Raw genomic sequence first — 15,157 nt, 5'->3', positions numbered from 1 at the left:
GAATCAGTTTCTACCAACTGAAAAATGACCCATAAAGTCCAAAAGGGATGGAGTTTATAAAATGCCTCAGAATGTCTTCAAACTAAGAGTGGAGCTTTAATTTTCCCACAGAGAATACTTGAATTTCACCTGGAATTTCAAAATATATTCAACTCTGAAAGAAAAGGGAGTAACAACTAGAAACACGCCCACACTCTCTAGGGCTTGCTCTTTATTAAGGATTTTCCTCCACTGAGAATACCCTGCACTATTTTTAGTGTGAAGCAACATTTTGCTATTTTAATTAAACACTTCAAACTAGGTTGGTTTTCGAATTTTTTGCTGACTTTTAAAATATGAAATATTTCAAGTCAAGTGATTTACTAGTTCTTTTTTTCTCAATTGAACTAAAATAGCCTAAGATGGTTTGCAAAAATATATAGCCTAGTTAGATATTGACCATTTAAAAATATTTTCTAGTATAAACAGCCTAAATGTTAGTGGGTTGTTTTTTTTCATAATGGTTTCAAAATAATGAAACCATTATTGTATGATGTAATCAAAGAGCATAGTAATTACGGATTTAATATTTTTACATGTTGAAATCAAACTAATTTCACTTAGTACATTGTTCCCTACCCACTGGTTATGGCGACTTGATAATACTTGACTTTAGAGTGCTCCAAAATCATCACAACAGCCATTTGAGTAGAATTAATGGGTTGGAAACCTAGTTCACAAGAATAATGAAAATGCTTATATTATATGTTAATTTCCTAAAAAATTTATTTAAACCTTTCTCTTTGTCTTTCTTGTAGTGCGGGAGTTGGCCGGACTGGTTGTTTTATTGTAATAGATGCCATGTTAGAAAGAATAAAGCATGAAAAAACGGCAGATATTTATGGCCATGTAACTTTAATGAGAGCCCAGAGGAATTACATGGTGCAAACAGAGGACCAGTACATCTTTATCCACGATGCGCTGTTGGAAGCAGTGACTTGTGGAAATACCGAAGTGCCAGCGAGAAACCTGTATGCCTACATTCAGAAGCTGACACAAATAGAGACAGGAGAGAATGTCACAGGAATGGAGCTTGAATTTAAGGTATGACATTGGGGGTGATGTGGTAATTCAGGAGCAAGTCATTCGCAGATTGTCTGAGTCCTGGCTTTCCTTTCTGACCCTTTCAGATTTGTCAAGTGACAAGATTCACTTGACTTTGCCCTCCCTCAGGTGTCTGACTATAAAACACTTCCTTCCTCTTTTCCTCTTCTATTCCATGCTTCCTAATACCTTGGCTCTTTTGTACCCTAATTTAAACTGAGAGATCATACCCATAGAACATAATATTTAAAAATTCAGTAGGCTGTAGGAAGTCCATTAGGTAGAAGTGAAAGGCAGTGCAGTTTGATGTGTCATTTACTTTGAAGTAAACCAAAGCTTTATCTCTAAAGAGGAAATCTCAGGTATGTTGCATTCAAACCATAGGCTAAAATTATCTTTGTCAGATTTTTCCTTTTTTTTCTATTCAACAGCGTCTAGCCAGCTCTAAAGCTCACACCTCAAGATTCATCAGTGCCAATCTTCCATGTAATAAATTCAAAAATCGCCTTGTTAATATTATGCCATATGAATCCACAAGGGTATGCCTGCAGCCTATCCGAGGAGTAGAAGGATCTGATTACATCAATGCCAGTTTTATTGATGGATACAGGTATATACTCTTGTTCCCCTGACAATCCAAAGCCTTGATATTTGCATGTGCCCTAGTTTCATAGCCAGAATGAATTTTATCTCAAGTCAAAGCATTTTCTTTCTGCGTAGGTCAGCAGTCAATCCCGTGGTATTTGTTTTCTATTATTTTGGATAGAAGTAAGAAGAAGCCGTTATGGAGTTGTTAATCTGGCCTCCTGCACGCTTCCTTCAGAAGGAATTAATAATAATAAAAAAAAGCTGTTTTGTACCATATTTCATAAATGTAATAGATTGTGTAAAAGTCATGCCTTCAAATTGATGCCCCACAACTGTTCCCTAAACGATTTGTATGCACATGAAATTGAGCCATTAGTGTTGCGCTAAAATTTAAATAATAATGATAGACATACATCATAATATTAACAAAGCCGTTTCTTTTGCTAAGTCCCCAAAATGTAATAAATGTTATTTGATGACACAATCTTAATGGACATTTACTGCAATTGCATGAATGATATATTTTCAGTTTTATTACTGGGTTGCATGTTTACATAGCAAATGTGAACCTTTGTGTGTTCTCTGGTTATTGTAACATGCTGTTTTCATTCTCGGTAATTCAGACAACAGAAAGCCTACATCGCTACCCAGGGACCCTTGGCGGAGACCACTGAAGACTTCTGGCGGATGCTCTGGGAACACAACTCCACCATCGTGGTGATGCTCACCAAGCTGCGTGAGATGGGCAGAGTGAGTGTCTCCTCGTAAGACATTTCCATCGTGGAGAAGTGGGGGTTTCATGTCAATAACTCGAGTGCCAGAGCCGTTCTTTGACATTCAGGGTACTCCTGAAACACTGGGCCACTCATTACTCTGGGTCGGTTTTTAACTTACAAAGCCACATCCACTTCTTTCCTTTGTGTGTTTTGAAGAAAGATCTAGTTTTCTTTTTTCAGTGAAACACAGTCAGAGAGACAAATAAGTAAGCAGATGCTCCTTGACTTACGCCCTGACTCTCAACACATCCTCATTTCCTTTCACTCTGGGCAAGCTGGAGTTTCAGGAGCAAAGGGGCCATCATGTCTCTGTAGGAAGTAATTTGACTTTCATCCCTGAGGCAAATTCGTACTTTCTCATCATTTACTCTCATTGAATAAAGTGTTGGAAATTTACATTGTTTTTCTAAGGTAATTTCAGATCCACTTTTAAAAAGTGATTATCCTGAAAATATTCAGAAAATAGTATTAGAGATACATCAAGACTTACCCCTTAAATTCAATAGATGCAAGTAAGCATTTTGCTATATATGTTTGAGATATTCTATCTCTCTCTTTTCTTTGTAGAAATGTGTCTAAAACCTAGCTTTTAGGTCGCAAAGAGAGAGAAAAAGAACTAGGAAAATGACTTGATTATTCTACAAGGTCATTAAGTCATTAAAACTGCCTGGGCTGACTAGAGTGATTGGACCCAATCAATTCAGAGGTTTCTTTGTCCGTTCACACTTGATGGTTCTCTTCATCCCAAACCACAGTGGTCCAGGTCTGCTAAAGTGATGCAATGTGTGATTGACAGGACCAACCTTATGCCCAAGGACTGATGTAATTATTTGGATAACTTGTAGGTATGAAGATGCTTACGCTTTCAAAGTATTCAATTTGACAGATATATATTTCTACCAATTATATTCCAAGTACTGTGCTTGATGCTATGGGCAAGGATTGAACTATAGGATTTCCCTATCCTCAGGAAACTTATTGGTTCAAAGAAAAAAATGAGTCACATGCAACTGGAATGGACTTGAATTTTATTAATGAGAGAAAGAGTTATATAGATAACTAGATGATAGACAAAGTTTATTTACATGGTGCATAGTTTACATGAATCGTCTCTCTTTTCAGGAGAAATGTCACCAATACTGGCCAGCAGAACGATCTGCAAGATACCAGTACTTTGTTGTAGATCCCATGGCTGAATACAACATGCCACAATATATCCTAAGAGAATTCAAGGTCACTGATGCCAGGGTAAGTTGGCACAGTCTTATGCTCTCAACCATTAGTTGAAAAGTAGTCTAAAGCAGCGGTCGCCAACCTTTCGGACCTCACTGATCACCAGTGGTCCACCGACCACCAGCTGGCGACCGCTGGTCTAAAGTGCTTCTCTGGGAGAAACATTGGCCAGTGGCCATATTCCCTAGTGAAGAGATCACCCATCCTAGAGGACTTTTTATTATTATTATTACTATTATTTTTAATGTAAGAGTAACTTTCTTCTGTCTGGCAAGTGTTCTCACAAACCCAGCTTGGCTTCCTTTCAAACGTAACATCTGGCAGTTCAACTCTGAGATTGCATTTGGTGAGTGTGTGTGCTGGGAAGCGTTTGCTGATTGGTTGGCTGCGCTGATGTTCACCTTCTCAGCACATTCTCTTTGGAACTTCCTTGACTTCTTCATTACTTGAGGCTGTAAATATGTTGTTGTTTTGCAAAGCCCTGTAGGTCATGTGGGCTTGGAGGTTAATTTGGTATGATTTTAAAACCGCAGAGCAAATGGCATTTTTTAGAGGAATCTGACAAGCTTTGCACATTCTAATTTGATTGCTGGCGTGGTTTATTCCTCGGTGTGCTAATGTGTCTGTCCGTGAGAGCTGTGCACCCACGACCCTTGCTGGCTAATTTTCATTCTGCATTTCTTGTCTAGATTGCTGAGTCCAAAGTTCAGCTCTGATGTAAGATGTTCTGTGCAGAAACTTTCATATCCTTGCCTTTAGCCACTCTGCAACCGTGATTACAAATGCATCTTGGGGAGAGGGGTTCAGTCCAAAGCCTGCTTTGTATCTGGAGCTGTCACAATGGGTGGGTCGAGTAAAACTCCAGTGTAAAGCTATTTACTTGATCCATTGTTTTTTGTTTTTTTTTTTCTGGAAAGCTGATTTCTCAACCAGTACTCATGTTTAGAGATTGTCCACTAATCCCCACAGCTGGGGACCTGGCGGTTGACCTAAAGTGAAAGAGAAATTGGTTAGCAGGCTGGTTGACCCAGGTGACAGACCTGTTAATGCTAGAAAACCTGAAGTCTTAACTACTCGGAAAGTGACTCTACACAAGACAGCAGTGAACTTCCTAGGTGTCGTTTTTGAGCTGCCCAAGTAAGCATGTCTTGGTGACCCACCCTATTGTTTAAAAAATAATGCTAATAATAATGCCCTTTCAGAATTGGGAGCAAGATACGTGGATGAAAAAATGTTACTTGCATTCTAAGCAAACTCAGCAACCGTTTCTAATGATAAAGAGTTGTGCCCAGGCTCTCTAAATGCCAGAGATAACGTTCTTCGCCACTCCTCTCCTGCCCAAATTAAATCTAATCACAATACTCAAAGGAAACAGTGAAGCAGAAACGTGGGCATGCCTTTGTTTGCTTTTTAAAGGCTTCCTGTGATTGAATAGTCTTCCTAGCTGACAAAACATTTGCTGTCTGTGCTCCTAGTGTGTTTCTAATCTCAACTTCCCAGTTTAGAAAGCGAGTTGGCACTTAAGGGTAGAGTGTTGTTAAACAGGTAGCCTGCAAGTGGAGCCAGGTGGTCTCTCCGCTGGAGTAAGGGTTTGTGCTGAAGACCTCTTCTTGCTGTTGAAAGCAACTGTGGTCAGAAAGAACATTCAGAGGACGACAGGCCTGCATTGTCTAGCCTCTGGCTTTTCACACCTTTTCCAGAAACAGATTCTGGGGAGAAAGGTGATGGGCCTAATTGTTATTCCTGCTCCTGTAAACAGAAGCCCCTTCTGCTTTTGTTGTGCTTCCAAAAATACTGTAAAATTCCGGGAGGAATCAGCAATGCCTTAGTATCTTCTTTTCAAACCATTTATGCTTCATGAGTCAAAGCAGTGTTGCTTGCTAATCACTGTAGAAAAAAAAAAGTCTTCTTTTCCATCACCTGTTTCCTCTCCGTGTTTGGCTTTGTCTGAGTTCAAACCCCCTACACGCCGTAATTCCCGTGGTCAGCCAGGAGGAGTCCTTTTGGAGAATAGAGCATTTGTGTGCCAGCAATCTCTCTGATCTCCTTGAGGGATGCCTCACTTCCTACTCGGCAGCATAGTCGGTCACAAGACGCATGCTGTATGTCCTGCCATTGTCTGGAAATTGTATGCCTCTGAGACATGTGGGCCGTCCAGGTCAACAGCAGCTACCTCATTGGTGTCCGCTCTTTTCCATGTCACTGTTGGTCATTTCGCAATGTTAGAAATAAGCAAGCCCAGCAGACGCAAAGTTGTGTCAATAGCAAACTCTCTGCTCTCGAGGACATGCCTGGACGCTCCTTTCAATATTAAGAAGTGATTGGATTCACAAATTTTGGGGAGAGTGTCTAGGTTCCACCTGGATTTCAGAGGCAAACTTTGGGTCTCAAGATGTACTAATATAGGAACTAGATGACTCTTTATGAGGTGGGAATTGTGAGAGCAAAAAAAAAAAAATTGCAATGTAAATAAATATGTGAATGGAGACAGTGTTCCTAGCAGATAAGACATGAATATAAGCTCCTAGTTAAATATGCTTCTATCCCCCCCACCCCCCATTTATTTTTCTTTCTGGAAAAACCATCATGTTTGCTGCTGTGCCTGTGCGTGGCTGAACCCTCCTGGCGTCCTCTGGCTGGGTGTGGCTTTCTCCCTGAAGGACGGTCAGTCCCGAACAGTGAGACAGTTCCAGTTCACTGACTGGCCAGAGCAAGGCGTGCCAAAGTCTGGAGAAGGATTTATTGACTTCATCGGCCAAGTTCACAAAACAAAAGAGCAGTTTGGCCAAGATGGACCCATTTCAGTCCATTGCAGGTGAGCTAAGAATCAGGAATGGTGAGTTTCCGCTTGTGATTAATGTGGTGGTAACTTTGAAAGTTTGTATTGTTGTCTATTGTCAGGACAAGCTTCTTGTAATAAATCTGCATAAAAGGCATTTTATTCTCAAAAAAATGTATTGTAAAACCTAAAGCAAGTACTCACTTCTCTTTCCTTCCACAAAAGGAAAATAGCCAGAGGAAAGTTTTTATCCCCAACTTTTACCTCTTGTAACAAAGAACTACACTGTGTTTCTCTGGCCTACTTTAACAAGAATTGCTGGTACATCCCTTGTGAAAATTAGTTCAGTTAGTTGTTTCTTACTTTTTTTGCATTCAAAACATTACACTGATAACTGTCAGTGTCTTACTCCTGTGTTTGTCTTCTTGGGAAACCATAAATAGTTATCAAGCCTTAATGACCGTACTAATTTTTGCCAGTAAATAAGTGATTAGAATGGTATCTCAGTTAAAATTGTAATTTGTTTGAAAATTGTGGCTGTATCAGAAAATGAAGCACCTTCAAGTTAATTATTTTCAATAGTTTCCACAGGGTTTTATAATTCAGGTATTAAAGTTAATAGATACAGAAAGTAAATGGTTCAGAGAGGACACTCACCATAAATTTAGTGCTTTTGGAAGTTTCTATGCAAAAATCTTCCAACAAAAGGAATTCAGTTATTTTATTTTAGGTTCTAGCAACTTTTGAAGTCTCAGTTTTTAATTTCTTTATGGTCAAAATCTTGAGTTTATTAAATTGAATTTGCTTCAAAAAGGAATGACAAAGACAAACTACATTTCCTAGTGACATGGAAGACAGGGTCTCAAAATAGGAGAACTGTCCGAGTGGGGCTTCCAAGGTCTGAGTCCTGGTTCCACGCTGTCGCTGTCGCTCTATGGCACTAGGGACGTTTCTCTGGACCTCAGTGTTCTCAGGAGCTGTGAGACCCTTCCTAGCACACTGTGTGTCCCAGGCACTGCATAGTGGATGAGGATCGACCTTATTTATACACATTTGCTTTGTGTGGAGTTATCCAAAATCCTTGGCTCTAGACCAGCGGTTCTCAACCTGTGGGTCGAGACCCCTTTGGGGGGGTTGAATGACCCTTTCACAGGGGTCGCCTACGACCATCAGAAAACACATATATAATTACATATTGTTTTTGTGGTTAATCACTATGCTTTAACTATGTTCAATTTGTAACAATGAAAATACATCCTGCATATCAGATATTTACATTACGATTCATAACAGTAGCAAAATTACAGTTATGAAGTAGCAACGAAAATAATTTTATGGTTGGGGGTCACCACAACATGAGGAACTGTATTAAAGGGTCATGGCATTAGGAAGGTTGAGAACCACTGCTCTAGACAATCAAAGAGTATGGAGGAAATAGTACATTGGCTTAAGAGTTCAAACAAAGTAGATATATTAGAGTTAAATTACCTGGCTATTCCCTTAATTTTCCATATAATTGGACCAAATTCTTGATCAAACTTGTCCAATATAAAGAAAAGAATATACTTAATAAACATTATTAACTTCAGGCATTCCATAAGTATGTAAAGGTGTATGTATGTGTGTGGCTTCCCATTGCTTCTGTCATCACAAAATGCTTTAAACACACCTATAGTATAAATTCTATGACTTCATATACCATATATATCTTAAAGGCTTCCCATTATTTTCTGTTATCTGGGAATATCCTAAAAATGCCACTTATTTTATTTACTAGAGGCCCGGTGCATGGATTTGTGCACCAGTGGGGTCCCTCAGCCTGGCCTGTGGGGATCAGGCCAAATCCAGCTCTCTGACATTTCCCAAGGGGTCCTGGATTGCAAGAGGATGCAGGCCAGGCTGAGGGACCCCACCAGTGCACAAATCCATGCACCGGGCCTCTAGTAGGCATATAAGATCTTTGGTTAATCTCTTCTCGCCCTCCCTCCCCTGAAGCATGATTCCATGCCTGTGCATTGAGAGTCTGCCCCCTGGTGGTCAGTTTGCATCATAGCGACTGGTCGAATGGTTGAACAGTCTGATGGTCACTTAGGCTTTTATATATATATATATATATATATATATATATATATATATATATATATATATATATTCCTTATTAAAATAATATAATACAGTCAGTAATTCAGAAGGTATAAGGCCAGTACCTATTATTTTCCTAAAAGTGTCTGGTAGAAAGCAAAAAAACCCACCTTTTTTCGTCACATTTGAGCAATTAAATCAAGGTAAGATAGACTTTAGAGTACCTAGAGACCATTCAACAAAAAGATCATAAATCATAGTCTCTGAGGATAGAGATTTTCAAGGTCATCTATTCCATCTTAACAGAGAGCCTTGCCTGCTCCAGGACATGCTCAGCCACTTTGTAAAGACTATCCATGGCTTTTAAAGCCTCAGTTAACATTTGCTAGGACTCTTTAGAAAACCCAGTTTATAAAGGGACACACTATTTATATGCTTGTCAGCTACATCCTCAAGTAAATGAATCCATCCATTTTCTACAGCCTGTACCCAAGCATTACACAGGCCGTTTAATTAGGAACCAAAAATGTAGGGATTTTTCAGATTATTCACTCTTCTCCTCATTACCTGAATCACCAGATGCTTTTCTTCTTCTTAAGAGCACAAAAGCTATGAATTAATTTTCTTCTCTTGCTGCACTAAGATCCTGAAATTACCTTAAAACAATAATGAAAACAGAGAAACTCAAAAACTCGTTAATGTGGTGAAAAAGGATCCTGATGTTTAAAATGCTACATAATTGTATAAAGAAATAGCTCTTAACTAGTTTTTTTTTTCTTTTCATTTAGGTTGGAGACCCCTCTTAGAGACTTCTTAAACTTATGTTTCATTAAACAGAAAATATATATATATATATATATATATATAATTTTCACAACTCATATGTATAAGGTATTCATAGACCCATTGTGAAAATTGAATTAGGATTCTGTATTAAAAAAAAACACCCTGATAAAGAAACTCTCTTCTCATATCAAAAATATCTGAGTTTGAATAGTCTATATACCTTCCTATTTACATGTCTTGGTGATGGGACATCCTGAACAAATTTTAAGTGGCTACAAGAAGTAAAACTCTAGAGAACTTGAACATGCTCAGTTTACCTCACCTTATCTGAATTACTTCATATTTTAAAAATATGAAGCAGGCAAGGTTTATAATTTCAGGATCTGCGTGAAGAGTACAAATCTATAATTATTTACGTTTCCTTTTATTCCTTTATTTTATAACGTGTTTCCTTGATCTTTCCAAAAAGACATATGATCCCAATTGGAAAGTCATTTTGATTTAGAAGACTGAATCCTAATTATTCCACACTCATTCTCTCGTTACCACGACACATTATCCCAAGAGTAATCATTGGGTGATTTTAACACCACATTTCCCTGACTGTGGCTGTGGGAGACATTATGCATTTTGAAAGCTAGTGGACACATGTCCACTTAGAAGTAAATGTAGCCATGGCTTTGAGCATCTCATCAGGAATGTTGCCTTTGTTTCTGTGACAGTGCGGGCGTTGGAAGAACTGGAGTCTTCATAACACTAAGCATTGTTCTGGAGAGAATGAGATATGAAGGAGTTGTAGATATCTTCCAGACTGTCAAAATGTTGAGAACACAACGACCAGCCATGGTACAGACAGAGGTAAGAAAAATCTTCATGAGCCAAGTAAGAGATTTTGTTAGCCAGAACCTTCTAGAGTCCAGAGATCATCAGAGGCAAAGTACAGGAGAATATTGTAGGAAAAGTATCAAATTGTTTAAAATTGTGAACCTCATCCATCCATCCCTTGGTTAAATGGGAGTGACAGTGACAATGTCTTGGAGTTGTTTCTGGAGTTAGGTGGGATTATATGGTAGATTGAACCATATTAAAGTGTCACTATTTAACAATATTTGGCCTCTAAAAATGGCAAGTTTGCATAGTTTGTTATATACATATAATTAATATTTACATATAAATGTATAATATATTAGTGTGGTATATTTATAAAAATTGCAATGCCTGATTTATAATAGACCCTCAGCCCATTGCACTACTCCATACTCTTCCTGTATGCCTAGATGTTAACCCTTTGCAGTCCAATTTTATTTCTGGAATTCAAACAGTCTGGTCCAAATTAATTGACTGTTGAACTTACTGACAATGCATATAATCGCAGCGGTTTGTGGTGTCGACCTCAGCTCCACGTTGGACCTGCTCCTAGCACCTGCTCTGTCGAGTCAGCCTGGACGTTGGACCGAAAAGGGTTAACGATCAGCTGCTTTATAGTTGATTTCTTAATAATTGTCATTTTAAATATTTAGAACCTGGACAAGACCTAGAGAAATTAGCCCCCCATTTTCTAGTCCAATAATTAATATGCAAATTCTCATATTACTCAGAAAAATATGAGTTCATGATTTGGCCTGTCTGGCCCATTGACTAATCATTTCTAAGGATAATATGAGTGATAGATACATTGTGTTTATCAAAAGGCCAACAAGTTCTGTAGGTTATATGTGTTCCTAAATTTGTCACTCACAATACCTTTCAGACTTTGATTTCAAAATAGTGCAAGCATTTGGCTTGCAATACTCAAAACATTATGTCAGCATGACAAACTTAATAGGTGTTGGGGTGACAGAGGGAAATTGGACGTTTAAAAAGCCTTAACATTTAGCCAAGCAACTTACTGTGACAGGATAGGAAAGCAAACTCCATTTATTTTGCATTACCATTTTTATTGTAGAAAAATGCACATTTAAGCAAAATAGAAACTATCTACTTTCAGGCCCATTGGCTACTGAAAATAAGTTTCTTTTATGAGGAAAACCCTACTTTTTCTCATCTGTAAATTATAATTTTTCCATCTCTCCAATAGTACCCCAACACATTCCTAAATGACTGTGTTCGCCCCTGTCTGAAAAAGGACATGTTTCACACTGTTATTTTAGGGTAGGCCTTTAAAGCAGCAGTCATACTGAATTAGGCCCGTGGCACAGGGATTTTTTTATGTGGACAGCCAGTCTTGTGTTGCCATTTTCAGGGGTTGAAAATCTTCAAGTCCTGAATAAATTAATGGCTTTGTGTGCCTCATCAGATACCTTTTGGCTGCCTCCCTCAAATATATAAGAATATCAGAAATGATGTTCGGTAATTCTGATTGTAGGTAGCAAGGTCTACTGTCTAATAAGACTTTTTAAAAAGTTTAATAAGACTTTTTTAAAAATTTAAATTCTATTGGCATAGTCCAGAGGTAAGTGAATCTAAATGTTCCTTGGGACAGTGTGTGCCTGCATCAGCATCTCTTAAGTATGCAAACCGAGAATGAGTTCCGTTATCACAATTAAGCAGGTAATTGTAAAGGAGGACTCTGATGTATAAGGAGCTCACGCGTTCCATAGGTGGTGGTCATTTGATACGACTTGGAGAATGGTTCACACTGGTCTGGAAGATAATGTTCATTGGAGCTGTCACTACTTGGAATTGGGAGACTATTTTAGTCCAATTGATTGGTGGTTAATGAACACCCCATGTGGCTGATCGCTCTTTGCTCGCTAAAATCAATTGGTCATTGGATTGGATTGATTGACGAAAGTAGTGATTTTGCCCTCAACAAGATGCAACTTTGTTTTCTAACGCTGATTTTCACTTTCCTGATGTGCTGTGCTCATGGCCCCTTCTTGTCTTTCTCGCCATGCCTTCCCCCTGCAGGACCAGTACCAGTTCTGCTATCGAGCCTCACTCGAGTACCTGGGCAGCTTTGATCACTATGCAACGTAGAAACCCCTGACCCATTTTGGATTTTTACAGCGGGCCCTTCAATACCCATGGAGTCTCTTCTGAGCCATACAGGGCACTTGAGAAGTCCTTCTTAACTTCTAGGTAACAACCCCTTAGTGGGACTATTACACACAAAATAAACTAAAAATAAAAACTCTTCCGGGCGGACCAAGAATTCCCAGTTTAATAATCTAATCTGAAAATAATAAGAGAATCCTGACTGATGAGGGATCTGGAGGATTTTATTTACAGATACCTCAAGGATTCAGAATAAAGGGAAGAAGAAATCTCAACAAAGAACCAGCATCTTGTTCAGGATCACTCACTAGGTACAAGGAGGAGTGCCGCGTGGATGTCTGCTGGTGTGGCTTCTCATGGTAACACGAACTGCTTCGACATGACCCCTTCCCACCATATTGCTCATACTAACATTTTAGGGAGAAAAGGGGGGAATGTTTAAAAAGAAAGTCTTTGATTTAGTTTTTTAGTATTGTAAGATACTGCTGACCTGTGCTTCATTTTTAACTGTGTAAACTTTTTTTTAACAAAATGTATCTATCATTCTATAAAGTAAATTTTAAAAAGGTTACATAACTCTTCATTTTTTTTTATTTCCAAATTGTAGGGGTGTTTTTTTTTTCCGCTGTACAACTGTTATCTGTCATATCTTGCTGTAGAAATATCACATATGAAATTTTGCACATTTTTGTGCAATACTCTTAATCTACAGTATTGGTTTCATCAGATATTACTTTTACACTTCTGTCTGGTAAGAAAGTACCCATTCTTTTCAAATAAAGAGTTTTGTTTTGTTTTTAGAATCAACAGGGAGGCGCAAAGTATAAAGTTGCTGCTAACATATATACATATATATCCGTATTTTATAGGGGTGTCTATGTATATATAGACAGTGTGTTCACACAAAATGATAGAGATAGCTATCATTCAGTTCTTCCATGGTTTAGTATTTTTTTAAGGTAGAAAAGCTATTGTAAACATCTTTTTCAATTATTTTATGACATTGGTATTTCTTAATATCACAAAATTTTAATTTTTTAAGGGCAATGAGGAATGCACATCAGTGATTGTCAAACCTCACCCCCTAATTTCCTACCCAATCTCCCCCCCACCCACCTAACCATATTCACAAGTACCATTTTGTTAGCCAGGCTTCCAACAAAGTTCGATATTTCTAACAACTCTAGTGCAATAAAAACATATTAAATATCTAAGAGGTGTGCATGTGGGAAAGGTCAGTGCATATCCCTTTAGGAGGGGAGAATGTTTTAATATATCAGCTATCAAGTTGTTTAAAAAAAGTGTATTCAATCGTATATTGTCTATAGTATGTGCTATGAAATTTGCATTTATGATATGTAACAGGGGCAAAGCCAAACTCATGTTACTCTGTTCAGTCGGAAACATTTCGTGGCATACAGCATTCCTGGGAAGTGCTGTTCTTTGTCTTCTTTTTGGTTTTAGTTTTGCATTTAGAGTGCCTTATAATTGATGCCTATTTTAATAGCATTTCTTTTTAGCTTTTGGTTCGTATTTCCATTAGTTGTTCGTATATGTTACTCTTCCTATTAAAGCATTATCTGTTTACCACATGTACAGAAACTCTTTGAATAATATGCATTCCTAGTTCTCAACCAGGTCGGGGAGGTTAGTGATTGTACCAGCCCAAAGCACTTGGATAATCAGGGCCCTTCTTCCTTTTATAATTGTCCACATCAGGAAAAGCCACTGGTTTTCTTTTTAATCCCTTCCAAATCTGCTCTGGAACATCCAGAAAAGGCACCAAACTTATTTTAGTAACAACCATCATTGACCACTTTGGAATATATTTGCTATTCCATTAGGATTTTTTCTAAAAGGGGACATTTTTAAAAATGTGTATATATCTCCCCCCAAATTACTATAGGAAGCCATGGATGATGGCAGGAGCTTGCCATATCTTCCACAATTTTAAAGAATCCTCCAAATGTTCAAGGAACTCATAAAGAGTGTCCATAGAGGTATAATATTTTGGTTTCATCTTAGCTCCATTGATGTTCTGTTTTCTACATGTTCCCATCACTAACAGAATGAAATCCAAGAGACCAAACACTTGCAAGTATCATATATGAGCACTTTTGTAAAAAAAAAAAAAAGAAAAAAAGGAAGAAAAAAAGAAAATAATGTATAATACTTAAAAAAAAAAAGTATCTAGAAGGCTACCTCAGAATGAGACTCTCTAACCTACATCAGAACCAGAGAAGAATGTGCACTACGTGGGTGTGTTTCCTTTCAGTTCCTACCTTTTGGAGAGCTATCCAAGTGCCAGGTTACTCAGTGCTGTAATTTTCATTTAGCGAAACAAAGAGGGTCATTAGACAGACATCGCATTATGCCGACACGCCATGTTGAATCAGATGGTGTCCTGCACACCAGAACCCTTGCGCAGTGAGCAGTTTCTCTCCCCGAGACAAAAACCGCCCGTTTGGCAAAGGGAAAGGAGAAGAATCCTAAGAAGGAAACGAATGGGATGCATACCATAGACTTCCGGGTATCCTCCTGTTCAGGAGCTGTTCCGAGAACTAACTCCCTCCTGTCATTGATGTGCATTCCACTCTGTGCTTTTCTGTACAAACCATTCTAGTTTGATTTTCCCAGGTGAACATCTTTATCTGCCATTACCATATAAACGCTCAAGTTTCCAATTATTTTCATCATCATAACCAGTACGGTGCTATTATTTACCTATGTACGTGTAGTTATGTATAATTTTGTAATTAGTTACAATGGTAAAAAAAAAAATCAAAATATATAAGAAGTGATTTGTACAGAACTTTATTTTAGCTCTTTTTTA

The 15,157-nt window shown here is 38.2% G+C and overlaps 1 protein-coding gene across 25 annotated transcripts in view; it reads left to right on the top strand.

The window, feature by feature from the left end:
* The window catches only part of PTPRD (protein tyrosine phosphatase receptor type D), a 1,393,726-nt gene extending 1,379,267 nt beyond the window's left edge, over positions 1 to 14,459 (top strand). For all 25 annotated transcript variants that reach the window (XM_036331134.1, XM_036331158.1, XM_036331156.1 and 22 more), the window contains 7 exons: positions 798 to 1,083; positions 1,515 to 1,693; positions 2,295 to 2,421; positions 3,570 to 3,695; positions 6,341 to 6,495; positions 10,050 to 10,185; positions 12,238 to 14,459. In XM_036331134.1, the coding sequence (XP_036187027.1) occupies positions 798 to 1,083; positions 1,515 to 1,693; positions 2,295 to 2,421; positions 3,570 to 3,695; positions 6,341 to 6,495; positions 10,050 to 10,185; positions 12,238 to 12,306 (1,078 nt within the window). In that variant the 3' untranslated portion in view covers positions 12,307 to 14,459. The remainder of the gene's footprint in view (positions 1 to 797; positions 1,084 to 1,514; positions 1,694 to 2,294; positions 2,422 to 3,569; positions 3,696 to 6,340; positions 6,496 to 10,049; positions 10,186 to 12,237) is intronic.
* The last annotated feature ends 698 nt before the right edge of the window (positions 14,460 to 15,157 follow it).

This window comes from Myotis myotis, unplaced genomic scaffold (assembly GCF_014108235.1).
Source record: "Myotis myotis isolate mMyoMyo1 unplaced genomic scaffold, mMyoMyo1.p scaffold_m19_p_12, whole genome shotgun sequence".
Lineage (NCBI taxonomy): Eukaryota > Metazoa > Chordata > Mammalia > Chiroptera > Vespertilionidae > Myotis > Myotis myotis.
The sequence above is the reverse complement of the archived record's forward strand: the minus strand, read 5'-3'. Positions and strand labels throughout refer to the sequence as shown.